Source organism: Electrona antarctica, assembly GCF_951216825.1.
Source record: "Electrona antarctica genome assembly, chromosome: 1".
Lineage (NCBI taxonomy): Eukaryota > Metazoa > Chordata > Actinopteri > Myctophiformes > Myctophidae > Electrona > Electrona antarctica.
The window spans coordinates 36298995-36315926 of NC_136806.1; the positions used below are offsets into that span (position 1 = coordinate 36298995).

Sequence of the window (16932 nt, forward strand, 5' to 3'; positions counted from 1 at the left end):
TTGTTTTTAATGTAGAAGAAAGTCTCATGATGATTTAATACCAAAAAACTGTTACAATTTCAAAAAAAGAATTGTGCTTTTCATTACCATGATACAATTATGTGCTTATAGTGGGATTGGAAGAGATCAAAGTGGTTGTACTGAAGCGTTGATTCTCTGCCGCTCTTCTTAGTAGGACATGTAGTCCTTCAAAGTTTCTCTTTATCCTGGATCAGATCTGTTGGCAGCCTGCTGTTGTATTCTCACCCAGTGGTGGATCCTGGATCAGATCTTTTGGCAGCCTGCTGTTGGATTCTCACCCAGTGGTGGAGAAACAGCAGGATCATTAATGCTCAGTTAATTTATGCCCCGGCATACGACGATGTCTGGCATCGGCCAAAAATACCCCATCTACACACTGCGGATGGAATGAGTTGTGAGCTTGTAGATCATCTATTTTCAGTGCATGTCACCATTGTATGACTAAGTGTAGTGTAGTTTTTTGCCGTCTTTTGTGGAAGAGTGACATTAGAATTGCCATCTCATACATTCATGTGACTTAAAAAGTTTCATTCGAAATTTTACCATTCATCATTTACAAATATTTGGCATTGACTACTTCTGATTGGTTCTGGCTCAGCCATCATAAGCGATTAAAATACAAAATTCAATTGCAGACAATATGTTTTGTAGCTTTTACATATGAAACAACTAGTATCAGTGGATGCCATCTTTCATATTTCCCATCATGGAAACGGAAAGGCTAGTGATTTAGAATGAAACTTTCCACCAGCTATTCTACTTCGGACAAACATGTAGACGTGTTACAGACCTAAGAATGCTCATTCAACAACAAATGTCCTTGCATCACATTTATACATTTTCATTGGATTCTCCATTGGTTTGTTTCTTGCTCATGCACTCCTTGTCAGTCACTTTTCCAACAACTTCAGGTGTGTTCTTGCCTTCTTTTTTCTCCAGACATGTCATTACAACACAAATGGAAAATTAAGAGCCTACACAGCTCCTCATTTTCTTCCTCCTTGATAGCCACCTCACATTGCTATATTCACAATCATTTGATTCAACCCATCCTTCCACCACACTCCATGAACGCAGCGACGGCTCCAGAAAATTGTGACTGTGGGGGCTATGGGGAGGGGGCTTAGAGTGGGGCTAAGCCTCCACCAGAGGGGGCTAAAATCACCCTTCCACCACCCCCACCTAACACCCCCCTGTGCCGTCCCTGCATGAGCGCAGCCAACAACATATAGATTAAATAAGTACAAAAGTTGTGAACAGTTACAAAAAAAGACCCCAACACAGTCGCAGTTTACACAACATAGACGAATAATACAAAACCATCAAACACTTGCACACTCCCCCTACACATATGCACGCAAACATGCGCACAGTGCACACACGTGTGCGACCGCACGCGCACACACACACACACACACACACACACACACACACACACACAACTAACAATCCATGGTATACAATTATTCAAAATACCAGTGGAATAAAAAATATAGCTGGTTATGTGGCCCGATAACTAGTTTTCATGTGATTGAGTCAATAACATTCAAATGGCATGAACAAATAAAATAATATTCTTCAAATTGTTTTTTCTTTAACAGAAAATGATTTAAAGACTAACCAGCAGAAACACTTCAGGGCTGTGTTTGGTCACGTACTCCATTCAGAGGATAAGAACACTTTCATCGAACCTTGCCTTTAAAAATAAATACAATCAAATATTACAGAAATATAAATAAATTAAAGGCTTTGTCAATATATTACATGGATCAGTCAGATGTCATACATGGACAGTCCAAGAGAGGGCATCCTATATGTACATTCCAAATAAAGGGCCGTCCGCACCAAGCACGATAACTCAATTATAATAATTATGTTGTCCGGTGTTGACTCTCACTCTTATCAAAAGGTGCCAGCCAACGGATGAAACAATAAATAATAAGAGTATAGCCGCACACTCGTAGCTGCCGATGCAAATTTTGTGGACACAGTCAGAGACAGAATAGTGATGTTTCGGTTTTTAAACAATATATTTATGGTTATTGTTTCATTATCGTGCTTAGTGGGGACAGCCCATAAGGCTTCCACGTGGTTTCAGAGGTCTCACTGTTGGCGACCTGTTTGAGATGTACAGCAATGTTCCATGAATATTGTGATTGAAATATAAGGTTGCAATGCATGTTTTTGTCTACATAATATCATTTGTGCATGGGGCCCTCCCCATGCTGTTACTTGAGTCATTTTAAATCAAATGAAATTTGTTCATAAGAAACTATGCTCGCATGCATTGCATTTCACATTCCAATCACTATATGTAGAAAAGCAATGCAATGTGAATTTGATCAATGTGGTGCAGCCTGTTGCTTGGGTTGGGGGCGGGGCTGCATTTTACTTACTAATGACAAAGGACACATCCTTGACTCTGTCTTTGGGGTCTCCTTGGAGCCTCATGAACTCCTGTTCCCACACTTTGAAAGTGTGAAATGATTCTCCAATTATACAACAGGTCGTTTCGAGGAAGCAATCTGAATTGGTTGAAACAGCTTCTAGCCGTTCCTTAAACCAGCACAAAAGAAGTAGGAACACCATTTAAAACAAAGATTTCAGCTGTGCTTTTCTCCCAGAGCGCAGCAGACTCGGTGGCTAGGCTAGCTAGTTTCTTGGGACATTTGTGGTCGTATAGTGACTACATCTGTCATTAAAAAAAAGGGATTTTCTGCGATTATCTTAGTTTTAAGGGTTGTATAATTGCAATATTACATTCGAGGGGGTTCTTTGTCATTAATGAACTTCTGCGATACCTTTCGGAACCGCAGGCATGCATTAATGACGATAAAGAACACCCTTGAGTGTAATATCGCTTAATTATTCCTCCTCCTGAGCATTAATATTACATATCAATTCATTATTATATATTTTCTTAATAATCATTTAATTTAATGGATGGCAGTATTATCCCCTGTGGCTTGTAAAGGAGGGGAAAATAAACTATCCAGTGAGTGAGCTGGTTGTGTTCAGTTATTGCTAACCCATAGATGTGTCTTTAATTAGCTTGTCAATATTTTGACTTTCATCTGCTGGTGTGACCAAATCGACTTATTTTTAGAAATCATGTGCTTATACCAAACAAGACCCAAATCCCCCTCCACCTCTTCACCTTCAACTCTTCTCAACTCCAAGTTGCAGTAAGCAGCTATCTCCACACAGGGGCAGCAATGACCATGACAGACGAAGGCAACAGCATGGAAAGCACAGACAATGCTAGGCGGCTGCTGGACGATTTAGCTCCATGGCCATTGTTCCTGTTCCACTTGGAGCTGTTTCTTTCTCTAACACGAGGGGGCTTGCCAGGATTGGCGGCTGGTGTTCTTGGGGGTTTGTTGTAAGGCGGGGAGTAGGGCCCGTAGCCTGGCCAATCATCGTTGTACCGCTCACCTTGGTCTAGGCCCCCTGAGCCGCTCCCTTCCTCACCTGGAATGAGAAGAAAAGAGGCCTAAGACTGCGTTGTGTACACAAGTTAGACACAAATGTTACTCGTCACTGCCAACAAGAATCTACATTGAGGGTCAACAATAGTGGTAGTTTCTCTTTGTGGTAATTCAATAAATGGGGGTTGGAGTAAGAAATAGAATATATGAACACAGTGAGATATGAGAGCGACCAAGAAGAGAGACAGGCCAAGGAAAGGAAACTCCCTCCATCATAAAAGTTCCTTTAAACATTAGAAGGTCCAAATGAGTGACCTACCTCCCTGCACCATTCAGTACACATAATGTGCATGCAAGATTACAAAATAAACAATTTTGTAATTTAATCAATAACTTGAGTACCCAACTTTATTGTACTTTTTCCACAGGGGGCAGTGATAATCCAAATATATATATAAATATTATATTATTATATATGCTGTCTGCTCGTTATCAATGGCTTCTCAGTGTTTTCACCCTTTACCTGTACTATTGCCAACTGTATTTTCTATTTTAAATTACCTCCAGTATTATCTTTGTTATATTGTATTGCTGTTAAGTTGTACCTATGATTGAGTGACATATAAAACCCTCTTGAATCTTGAATCAGTGACGAGACTTGTCAGCCAGATCAGAAACAGTTGATGACTGTGTAATGCATGACATATCTCCTGCTGCCAAATGTACATGTCACATACAAAACAAATTTCAATTGTTGTAGTTGGGTGTATGTGCACAAGAGTCAGGTAGAGAGCAACTAACTGTCTATGAAGTCGGTGTCCTGGCCGGCCTGTGCATGTCTCAGTTTGTTGGTGACCACCCTCAGCTCCATGATGAGTTGCCTGGTCCTGACGTCCGGCCGGGCGATGTCCACCTCCACCTCCGGGTTGTTGATCTGACTCACCAGCCCGTCGCCCGTCACGTCAGGGAGGTACCTGGAGACACACATAGCCTTATTAAATGCATACATGAGTGATTCTCAACATTTTTCTTTTCAAGGACCCCCAGTTTGCATAAGTATTAGCGCACAGACTTTGATTTGATTCGATACCATTTTGTTTTTAAATCTCTGGGACCCCAATCTACACTGCAAAATCACAAGTGTTCATTTAAGATGAGTTACAGAACCATTATGGGTCCATTTTGACTCTGGTGGTCCCTGGACCCAACTTTGAAAAACAGTAGCATGCATGATGTACAGATAATGCAACATTATTGAATTATGCTCCATCTCACTCAGATTGATTGATTGACTGAAATACTAGCATTAGCAGTTTGCAAAAAAGCAGACAAAAGTACAGTTCATTACAAGGTTTGGTAAGATAAAGGCACACGCAAATTAATGCAAAATGTACAAACTGAATTATTCATGCGGTCCTGGTGTTTACTCACACACCCACTCAAACACCTCCATGTGCAATGCTGTTACCCAAGAGCTCTCTCGCTCCCTCTCTCCTAAGCACTCATGGGTGAATGTCAAATAAACCGCATTTCTCTCCACCCGTTTATATCCTCGCACCTTTACTTGTCCCCACCCCGACCCTTATTGCCTCTCCTCCTAATATTCTCTCACACGCGCATTCACACACATGCGTGCACACAAACCTCCCACGCGTCTGGCCATTCCAGCAGCGCTCCTCGTTGGTGATATCGGCGGCCATCTTGTCATCATTACAGATGGTGTGTGGGAGGGACACCCAGAAGCCTCGCATAGGCCGCAGTCGCTCCTTCAGCTCTGTGACCTGGAGAATGGAGGCGGGATGAAGGAAGGATGACTCACAGAGGCTTATTAAATCACTTTCTTGCTGTGTTTGCGAGAGTATGTATGCGTTGGTGCCAAGAATGTAGAAAGAAATGACTCCACGCACCAGTCGATCCAGGTTAGTTCCAGCGGCCGTGGTGGGTTTTTCCTCAGGGCTGTAGGTGTGGAAGGGCCTCCTGTTGGTGCCAGGCTCTTTGGGGGACCGCTTTGAGCGCCCCGGAGCTGGCCGGGGGCTTCCACAGCCTTGGAACACCTGGAGGGAACAACAATAGTGGAAACATATATAATGGGCATCGGGGTGGTTCACCACCGTGAAAACTGGCTCGAATCCTCCACGGTGAATCCGGCATGCATTCAAACAAACAAAACAGAATTGGCTGGGTAAGGACAGTATGTTCCTTCCTATAATACAATGTTTGGGATATTTTGGCGATTTTGGTTGATTGGAACATGGACAGTGATTATTTTCGTCATGGATTTTGTTATGTACGGTATTCCACATGAATTTCAATCGCTAATTAAAGTAGGGGTGCACGATTATGAAATTATGACCGATATCCGATTATTTGCAGGGTCATATCTGCTGATACCGATTCTGAACGATTCTGATATTATACAGAGGACAACAATGGAAACAAGTCTAGGCCCTAGGGGCTTGGCCCAAAGCCTGTTAATAAAGTATTCAATCAATCAATAAATAGCCTATACTTTTTTTCCAAGTGTCTGTTTTCACAACTGAATGAGGCATTTTTATGGCCGATATGGCCAATTCCGATATGCTAACGGTTAATCGTGCATCCCTAAATTAAAGACATTATTCCAACCTAAAGTCTTATACTGTAGCTGAGTGCAGTAAAATTAAAATACTGATACAATATCTATATTTATTACAGTTAAATTAAATGTTGACATCTACAAGCATCCATTTTGTCTGTTTCCTCATCCGTCCATTTCTCTGTTTCGCCAGCCACCCTCCCATGACACCCCATCATCCCCCTCCCTTTTTCTCTCTCTCACTCCAACCATTCATCTATTCATCCTTGCCTTTGTAGAGATGGTGACGCTGTTCTCCTGCATGTGCATGATAGCTTCGGACACCTTGACAGAGATGGAGTCTGCAGCCAGCTCAATGTTGAAGGGCCCCTCCAGCTTCTCTGACACCTGGTATAATGCATCTGAGGGAGAGATGTTGAGGGGTGAGGAGAAGAGGAGGCAGAGAAGAGGTAGAAAGAGAGACGTCTCTCTAGTTTGTTTGCAGTGCAGTAATAAAGCACAGAGAGACAAAGTATACAGTTAAATCCATACATTTAAAATACATAAGATTTATGTCTTACCCAGGATTCAAAAAGCTAAATAAATGTCTACTGCCGAGCTAAGCCAGAAAGCCTGTTTGGGCAGTGCAGGATATGTATTACGCTTTGAGCTTCATGCAATACCTTTTGTCAATGAGTAGTGGTCCATACGTGACCAAATAACCACAATGTTGTGGTCCATACGTGACCAAATAACCACAATTTCTCAATGTAAGAGCAGGGAGACAACCTCTAACCACCACAGTGTGTGTAGGTCTGGTCTGTCTGAGCAAGCACTGATTGTCTGTTTGTACCATGACCCACACACAAGGAAGGAGGGGTAATTACAAGCCAGGGTCAATTGGTCACACACACACACACACACACACACACACACACACACACACACACACACACACACACACACACACACACACACACACACACACACACACACACACACACACACACACACACACACACCACACACACTTAAATAAAATAACACTTTTTTCTGTGTATCGTCCACATTTTATAAACAGCTATAGTGTGTAGTGTCTGAACACAAACATAAAATGCCATTGACAATGTATGGAGAATTTACGTCATATGTGTCTGAGCAAATCGGCTGGGTATGTCGGTGGCCACCCTTGGCCAATAAGGGACCTACCATAAACAGAATGATGCTAAATAATGCAGTGAAAGACAATTTATGAAAATATCTTACTGGAATGAACAGAGAGATAGAGAGAGAGAGAACGAGAGTGAGAGAGAGAAAGAAAGAGGTCTAAAACAGAGAGAATGAAAGCAATGGAGAGCAGGATGAGTGCTGGAGGGAGGAAGGGCGGGAGGGAGGGGGGCTCATTGGAAATGGAGCCAGTGGTGTATGAGGAGGAGGAGGGAGCATTGTGGAGGCAGAGAGGACATGGAGGAAGGCTGAGCTGTTTGATGAAAGCGCGGAGCAAACGCAGGAAGACGGATCAATTGTAAAGGAGGAGGGAGGCATGAATGTTTAATGAACGGCCAAATCATTAGGGGAAGGAGGACAGACACCAAACGGAGCACACCGAGAATGAAAGAGACAGCACCAAAGGGGATGCTAGTTTCATGTGTAGCAGGGCTCCAGACTAACTTTTTTTCACCACTGTCCAAAAGTGAATGTAATCCGTCCCCAAATGATTTAAGTTATTCATTAATTATCATTATTATTTGTTATTTCTGGTGAAATATGCTTGGAAGTCCTTTAAAATGATAAATTACTTTTCTTGTAACCACCGCGCTCTGACTTCTGGTGCGCTATCCACTTAGATCAACATCAAGAGAATAAAGGTACTGCGTCACACAGTAGCAAGAGTGAATTTTAACTTTTTTAGTCAACCCAGTACCTTTATTTTCTTGAAGTACTTTAAAGCGACATGCTTGTGGCTGCATGTTATCGAGAGACTTTACTGTAACACCATTATTAGAGTCAATACCTCTGTCTGTCTGTCTGTCTGTCGTCTTTTAAAGGGGGAGTCAGGGCAGTCAGACCTCTGTGAAATCAATGCCTACATGGATGACTGACTTGCAATTATTTCACATCAAACTTTTATTTTGATGATGCCTCCATTCATTCAGGTTTATGATTTTATTTGCGCAATAAAATGTAACTTGCCTCTAAAAATTGTTACGCAGCTTGATTGCCTCGTACTCATAACACAAACAGCAGTTTAAATTAATGCGAATTAATCACACAAAATAAACGCAGACCTTAAAGCTGTACTCTTAAAACCCAAATCCTATAAGCTTGCCAAAAGGACATTATGATTGATATTTCTCAAGGACAGTTTTGTTTTAGGAAAATTCATAACACAACATTTATAAACAACTCTAGCAACAGTGTGCCAAGATACGGCCTTAATCTCCGGCCTGATCACTTACCAATGAAGTTATTCCATTCAGTGTCAAGGTCAGCCTGATTGGCCAGGCAGCCCTTCATGACGTTGAGGCAGAGGCCGTGACATGGGCGCAGGGTGGGCATGCCCCGGCACAGCGGACAGTACCACTGTCGCATCAGTGCACGCACACACTCTGAGCCTGCAGTCAACTGGAAGAACAGGAGGGTGAACGGAGAAATGTGTGAAATAATGAACAGGTGACTAAACTGCAATTAAAGACATTTGGTGACACCGTGACCTCTGGTATCTACGTTCGCTGTTAGGACGGCGAATCCAATAATTCCGTTTGAAACAAAAACAGGGACGAACTGCTTCAAAACGAATGCTGCAGGGCCCTATACCGCTGAGGTTATTTTGGAAGCAAATGTCAGGGGGCAGACATTCAAAATATACAAGTGAAAATGTATATGTGTTTAATTGTAATTTACACAATATGTTGTCAATAACAATGGTTCTGGCAAAGAATGGCCTATCGTGTTTTGAAGAGCCAGTAAACAGCAATCAATCAATCAATACATTATTTAAATGGTGCCAAATCACATGACAATTTGTCTCGAGAAAAGAGCAGGACAGTGGTTCTCAAAATGGGATCCCCAAACCGTTTAATGCTTGACATTAAAAGGTTTGAAAACCACCAACATTCCCCCATGAGCAAGCACTTGGCAGCAGTGGTATAGGAAAATCATATGGATGATAGATCTCGGCATCCACAAGGGAACAGCTTGGCTCCAATGTGGCCAGGTTGTGACGATCAAAATTCAGAAAGTATAAAACCGTGGAAGTGCACTTCTTTGGCATACTGGAAGTGTGCCTATACAAAGTTTGGTTATGATCATTGTCGCGGCTTGTGAGATATCCCCTGCACGCACGCACGCACGCACACACGCACGCACGCACGCACGTACGCACGCACAGGAAGATGGATTTATCTGTATTGTCAGGGAGGAACTTGGAAGAGGCAATGAGATTAACAATCTCGCCTTTGGTTGTCACTCGCCCACCATGGTGGCATTCCCCTATAACCAACTCAGCCAAACATCCATTACAGATCACCAGACACCACTCGTGGAGCAACGTACCTTTGTTCACAATCATCTATAACCAACTCAGCCAAACATCCATTACAGATCACCAGACACCACTCGTGGAGCAACGTACCTTTGTTCACAATCATCTATAACCAACTCAGCCAAACATCCATTACAGATCACCAGACACCACTCGTGGAGCAACGTACCTTTGTTGCTTTGTTCACAATGTCTCGACCAGTGGCTAAGGCTTGAGACAATGCTCTGGCTGCAATAAAGGCCCTGGACACCTGGACACAAATAAACAAAGACAAGAACAAAGACATTCAAACATGACAACAATCTTCTGAGGGAAAAGAGCATAACGGGCAAATCAATCACAGGTAGAATTGTGAGCGATGAACTGCCAAACAGAAACAGTTTTCAGTAGTTCACACAACATCAGACATTCTCACACACACACACACACACACACACACACACACACACACACACACACACACACACACACACGTCACACACACACACATGCGCACACACACCTGTACACGTAGTTTCCGCGGCACATCTCCAAAAGGCAGCAGCTGTTCAGCATGTTTGTTGACACACTCAAGGTAGTCCTCGCTGAACTGGTACTGAGGGTTGACTAGAGAGAAGACCCGCTCCACTAGTCTGGACCAGAACTCGGACAGAACCTCGGCCAGACTTACACTGCCCCCTAGTGGATAGACGGCGTGCAAATTAACAGAATTAAACTCTTTCTTCTAGGGTCACAATTCTTAGCATATATAAATAAATAATGGAAAAGGTCCATTACTGACACAAAAAAGACTGTGTTCATGACATGTGGCATATATAGCTCCCCAACACAAAATCATGTCTGAGATGCAAGACATGTTCTTTTCAATACAGCAGACATTAAAAGGTGTTTTCATTTTATATTCATTGTGATCATTTAATTATGAGCCAATTCAATTATGTTTCAAATAAAGGCAGAGGGGCTGTTCAATTATGTTGGGCTGTTCAATTATGTTGGGGATGACAATTCAACTGGTAGCCAGATCCTCAATTGGTACCTATCCATTATGAAGTTTACAGTGTGGGCTCCACAATTAAGCCTACACATGCTGTTTGGCAGACAGTAACAGGTTGACTAGCAGTAACAGCCTGTGACTAGGCTCGCCAGCAAGCTATCATGCCAAAACAACGCAACCCAGAACTGAAATAGAAACAACCTGGCATCCATGGCTTTCCAAATCTCTATCTTTCCATGGTGTTCCAATTCTCCATGGAATTCTACTTGAAAGACACTGCTGCTACTTTGACAACATTGGTCATTCCCACTACCTCAATAGGGATTTGGAGCAAGGCTAGGCAACCCTAGAGAATCTAGCTATGACCATACCTGGAACTAACAGTCTTTGCTAAATGTTTTAAATAGAATAGAGCACCAAAGACGTTTTTTCGCTGTCATGGTAATTAATTTGCTCTCAGCTAAATGAATATAAATTATAAAGAACTTCTACTGTCACTCAATCTTGTGTCCAAAGTTGGAAAGTGGGAATCTCACCCATCTTGGCTAAATTAAAATTAATATGGAAACATAATGCTACTGTTCCAGAATGTTTGCAAATGCCACATCATTTGTAGATCGGCCTATGATTACCTATATTTGGTAATGTTAGGGGTCCCAACACTCACCCTCACCAAACTCCTTACCTTGTAATTGCCTTCCACGTTGCACCCTGTATGAGTGAATCTCACACAGCACTTCTGATTGAGATTGTGATACACAATGTAATGTAGTGTATGATGGAGGTGTCTTGTAAACATGTGTTGACTACTACGGCATCAGGAGTGCTGGACACAAAGTCACAAACATTAAGATGTCAATATGTCAACTGATTAACTAACCGGAATAGTAACGACGCAGTTCCACAAACAGCTCCTGGAAGACGTGAGCGTTCTGTGTGAAGAGGCGTCCGTAGGTCTTGGTAAACATCTGGTTCATCGACTTCTCTGACAAGTCAATGAGCTCCCTGAAGAACTCTAAGAGAGAGAGGACAGGCAGAACTATGAGTCTATCTCCCACCCACTCCGCTCACTTTCCTCACTAACATCCATGCCAAGTTTCTGCATTTCTGTTGTGTTGACCCTAGCTCAACAGCACAGGGGATGGTTACGTGATAAGGGGTGGATTTGTAAATCAGCTCTCCCACACTCGCTCAGTGTTATATTTGGTACTTTGGTATTTTAATGAATCATCAACAGTTCCGTTACATAAGCAGATGGGGGAGGGAGGAAAATAAGATAAGATCAATACACAAACGTATTAGAAAGGAAGTAGAATTGTGATATTAATAAACATGTAGTCACACTGTAGTCTTTTTCCAACACTGCATTTATGGTATGAACAAATAGTTGAAAATAAAATTCCACTGTAGTTTCTTGTTAGTACTTTGAATGAAATTAGCTTTATTTGCAGTCACGGATTAATGTCTGAGTGAATGCTACAAACTTCTCATGCACTCACAAGTTTACAATGTGAAAACTAGCTGTGAACACAAGATAGCTAATAGCTCACATTAAATTAATATTTCAGGGATTCTGCACATTTTCTCAACCACAGGGCTGATTTATGCTTCAGTGACAAACCGTCAAGTGAAGTGTCGCTACTCACTAGTGACTAGACAAAGCAACATATCTTCAACTGGCAAAAGTGTTGCCTCAATTGCCTCAACGGCCACTTTCACAGTTTTAATTTGAAGTTATGCTGCATAACACAGTCGGGGCCCTCACCATCAAACTTGCGGTGTCTCTGGGTGAAAGTGGTCAGAAGGAACTGGCTGGTATCCTCCATGGCTTTGTGGAAATCTCTCTCACTCTGCAGGGCCAGCGTTTCCTCCATCTGGCTGGAGCAGCAGGTGTAGTCCTGGGGACACAGCCGCAGGTGCTCACCTGGTACAATGGGAAACCATTAGACCACAGCCCCAAATTCTACAGTGCTCACCTGGTACAATGGAAACCATTAGACCACAGCCCCAACTTCTACAGTGCTCACCTGGTACAATGGGAAACCATTAGACAACAGCCCCAACTTCTACAGCCAATATAGGACAAGAAACGCAACGTAGATAATGGCACTGAATTCTAAGGTAGCTGATCTTATTGTGTTTGTATAGTTGTGTAGACTATTTTTGAGGGGCACTAGCTAGACCCTCCAATGCATGCATGGCTTTTGAAGATAACGTCATATGGCAGCATTTAGAGCACACTGACATACATTGAATGGCAGCCAAGTCGATGGTTTGTTTAGGGCAGCAGTAAAAACAAACATTCACGACGTGAGACGTCATGATCACACAAGTGTGATTTTTCCGATATACAGATTTTGTCCCCACACGTCTCATATTTGCCATTGACAATATGACGTACATGTATGGCAACACAAACATTAAACGCCATTGACAATGAAGGGAAAATGTACGTCATATGACAGACGAGCAAATTGGCAAACCCCCTCACTTCACACAGGTGTGATTTATTTATTTATACTAGAACCTGCAGCACCAATCCAGCCAATATGTCTGAGTCAGAGTGACATCATGCCTAGGCCTATACAGTATGGGCATATCAGGTTTGTGACGTCAGAGGTCCGCCGGCCCTTAAGCCAATTTTAATATAGGATTCAACACTTTGATACTCATTTAAACATGAGCATGTCACTTTCCACACAGTCGTATAGCACTGCTTTCACTCCCTTCCATAGTTCAACAAAGGACATTCCACTGATTCTTGATTTGACCATTTGGAAACACACACACACACACACACACACACACACACACACACACACACACACACACACACACACACACACACACACACACACACACACACACACACACACACACACACACACACACACACACACACACACACACACACACACACACACACACACACACACACACACACACACACACACACACACGCACGCACGCACACACACACACACACACACACACACACTTCTATTGCAGTTTTACACAATTAGATAGACTATAGCCTATACCAGAAGTCTTGTCTTTATTCTATTACTGATGGACTAATTCATAATTAAAGACTATCATTACGACTATCAGCTCAAAACAGACGTATTACAGCGAAAGTGGGCTCTATCATTCTCTTGTTCATCAACGTGTGCCATTACTGCCAGAAAATCTTATCAAAGATAAGGAAGTAATAGAAATTTGTAATTTCCCTGCATGAATAATTCAGACGCAATCTGTCTTTCTTTGTCAACTCAGGTTGGGCCTTTGATATGTTTGAGGTAATGATATGTAAATGACAACCAAGTAAATGTCAACCAATAAAGACAACAATCTGGCTTTAGGAGAAGGTATTGCTAGGGTAAAATTCATCTTCAACGTAAACCTAAATAGACATGATGTTTGTATTTAAAACATTGTCTGAATTGTAATTGTAACTACTCCACCCTCTGCTTTTTCCCCTTTCTCTGCCTCTTTTGTTCTCTGTGTGTCAAGCTATTAGCCCTCTCTCTCTCATCCCTCCATTTCCATTTCTAAAACTCCCTCTCCTCATCCCTCGTTCTCCTGGCCATCTGCTCCCCTCGCCCACGGGACAGTCAGCCAAGACTTAGAGATAGCCCAACACACACACACACACACACACACACACACACACACACACACACACACACACGCATGCACGCGCGCGCACACACACACACACACACACACACACACACACACACACACACACACACACACACATACGCACACGCACAATCAATATTTCATGCTCTCAGTAACATACAGACCCAAATCCTTCGACAATATAATCATCATCACATACGCAACACTGCATTGGTCAGACTTTCACTGAAGACTTAAAATTGCTCAGAAATACCACCTGCAATAAAGGCTTATGTCTCTCTTGACACATGCATGACACATGCAATCAATAATGCAATTATCTCACTGACTCATTATAGTGCCAAGCCCTTTAAACCTTTATACTGCTGCCTTACCCTTTGGGGCTTTAGGGCATCAGCTCTCTCCATCTCCCCACCCCTCACATGCGCGCGCACGCACGCACGCACACACACACACACACACACACACACACACACACACACACAAAAGTTCAAGTTAGCATACAAGCACACAAATATGAAATGGTTAGTCCATATATTGTTAATCCCCATGTTCCTAATTCTGATTATTATCCACTAAAGCCAGGCAGGCATGACTGAATACATAATACCAGCCAAATACTAATTAGGGGCGAGGTTCTTTGTTGCGCCGGTGTTGACAATTTGCTCATCCTCTTAGGGTCCAGTTCAAACAACTGAAGCAGGGGGAACATGCCTTGTTTTCATTTAAATAAAGCCCACAGAATAATAGCCTTTGGGACGGAGTTCCCCGTGCGAAACAGGATGATGATCATTTCGGAATTTAAGCCGCCTTACCGGAGATTTGAGTCAGCGGAGCGGTGTTCGTGCTGTAGCCTTTCTCCGAGTACACCTGCCGGGTGTCGGTGCAGCTTCTCCCCGCTGTCGCGGGGCCCAAAGTGTGTGACAGGGCAGCCAGCATGCAGGGCAGGAACAGCGGGTACCGGCGAAAGGAAAGCCGGGGCTCCATCTTTGTCAACACTTTAAATCCAGCAGCTGCTTTATCAGGCTAAATGAGACGTTCGCGAAATAGTGCAGTCTATGAGTCTAGTCAAAAAGGAAAAGTAGACACAATTAGCGTCACTTGTAGCCTACTATACACTGTAGTTCTAGTATGCCAACTCGTCTAGTTCTCGTCTGTTAAATCTAAAATACGCCTCTAATCATCTCCTCTATATCTCCTTAGTAAATAATTTTCAGATAAATCCACGTCCGGCTTGAGGACTGACATATGTTTTCTTTTTTTTTTCTTTTCTTTTTTGTGCCTATTTCAGTCCTTCCCTCTACGAGGCTGCTGTACATACAGGTTTAGACGGGAGCATGAATGGGTCCTCGCAGCATCTCTCTGTATTTTGCAGCCTATCAGTCGCGGCAGAACAATGGACCAACAGGGAGGGAGGATGAGCTGCCTGCCTGCCTGCGGTGGAGGGGAGGAGGGGGCAGCATCATGGGGCAGCATGGGTTGGTTGGTGGCGACTGAGAGAATCTATCCCATAGCCAAGACAAGTGTTGGGTCACGCCACGACTTGCTAGAATTGGTTGCCAAGCAACCACCATTTAAGGAAAAAAAATCAGGATGGACACAATTGAAAATATAATCTAATTCTATATAGTACCAATTAAATAGCTTGAAGCCAGATATATTTTTCACAAGAACACTAAAGAAAACTAAATATGCACTGCAAAACCATGAGGTGGATTAATGTCCATAGCTAATGTCCAATGAACAGCAACAGTATTTTCAGAAAGTTTATATATTTTGAGAAATGTGACATCCAAGTCCCTATACTATAGTCTACTATAGTCTGGAAACACTTATCCTTGTAGGCATATAAGCCTATTGGGCCTATTTGTTCATTGGCTGCAGGTGCATAGCTACCAAAATAGACTACCAAGTACCAACTACCAAAGATGGTTGACTGAAATAAGCATAGTCAATGCAAAATGCAATATTTGTCCTGCAGTGTGCAGCTTCCCCTTTTTTTCATTATGCCCAGATTATTTGCAGATTTTTCTTTTCCTTTATGTTCTTGGTTACATCCTTGTAAATAATTTTCTGGCCTCTCAGGCTAGTGCATATAGTTTCTTCTCTTTATAGTGACTGTTAATGAAATGGCCACCAGGCCACAGTGTTGTCAGAACAAAATAAAGTACTCCTTTTTCCCAAGTTGAAGGACTATGGTGTTGAAATAATGTTTTGTTGGTAGTACGTACTCGGTGTAATCTTTACTCATCACATGACTGTAGGCTATACAAGCCTGTATTGGAGTTATAATTAGTGAGATTTGGAGCTATAGCTATACAGCCAAATGCATGTAACAACAACAATGTAACAACAATGTTCAAATTAAGCATTTAAAACATTTCTCAACAACCCATGGAGTTGCCCTCTGATTTCTCTTTCATCATTGAAGCCACACACAAGACCCGCTCTTCTAGACAGCTCGTCCAAGTTGTAACAAGATACCCTAGGAGCGTCCGGGCATGGATCCCCTGTCCTGGGGAGCAGCGACAACCAGGAGAAACGGCATCACACCAGAGAGAGGACATGTTGCAGCCATTCTCTCTGTTCCATAGTGGTGCGTAAGGCAGAAGGGGGTAAGGAATATTGTGAGTTGTGCTATAGACATAATGTTTTAGGAGAAATAGCTGTCCATTGCCTCCTCTTTGCATGTTTTTGTTGAGGTACAGTAAGAGATGAGGGGCAATGCAATGTTATCGGGTATGAG

At 42.6% G+C, this 16932-nt stretch overlaps 1 protein-coding gene across 7 annotated transcripts; it reads right to left on the minus strand.

Annotated features, from left to right (window-relative positions):
• Positions 1 to 15: 15 nt before the first annotated feature.
• On the minus strand, positions 16 to 15496 carry gpc2 (glypican 2). 7 transcript variants are annotated; one of them, XR_013790154.1, is made up of 13 exons: positions 15002 to 15496; positions 12307 to 12465; positions 11422 to 11556; positions 10050 to 10225; positions 9717 to 9797; positions 8463 to 8628; positions 6295 to 6425; positions 5357 to 5503; positions 5094 to 5230; positions 4251 to 4423; positions 3179 to 3492; positions 1643 to 1717; positions 16 to 270 (listed from the first exon to the last, which is right to left on the minus strand). XR_013790154.1 is itself a non-coding variant. In XM_079502915.1 (12 exons), exons 1-11 carry the CDS (start codon positions 15171 to 15173, stop codon positions 3215 to 3217), a joined length of 1755 nt encoding a protein of 584 aa, XP_079359041.1. In that variant the 5' UTR covers positions 15174 to 15496; the 3' UTR covers positions 16 to 284; positions 3179 to 3214. The 7 variants fall into 7 exon arrangements, 3 of the variants coding, with proteins under 3 accessions (XP_079359041.1, XP_079359040.1, XP_079359039.1); XR_013790155.1 differs by having other exon boundaries at positions 16 to 284; XR_013790156.1 differs by having other exon boundaries at positions 1643 to 3492.
• Between the last annotated feature and the right edge of the window lie 1436 nt (positions 15497 to 16932).

Bases quoted from the DNA above. Each gene is read 5' to 3' on its own strand.
- gpc2 (XM_079502915.1), bottom strand. From the start codon at position 15,173: ATGGAGCCCCGGCTTTCCTTTCGCCGGTACCCGCTGTTCCTGCCCTGC. The intron at 11,557-12,306 runs GTGAGGGCCCCG...TCTCTCTCTTAG, and splicing joins GAGACACCGCAAGTTTGATG to AGTTCTTCAGGGAGCTCATT. The intron at 5,231-5,356 runs GTGCGTGGAGTC...TCCATTCTCCAG, and splicing joins GAACTAACCTGGATCGACTG to GTCACAGAGCTGAAGGAGCG.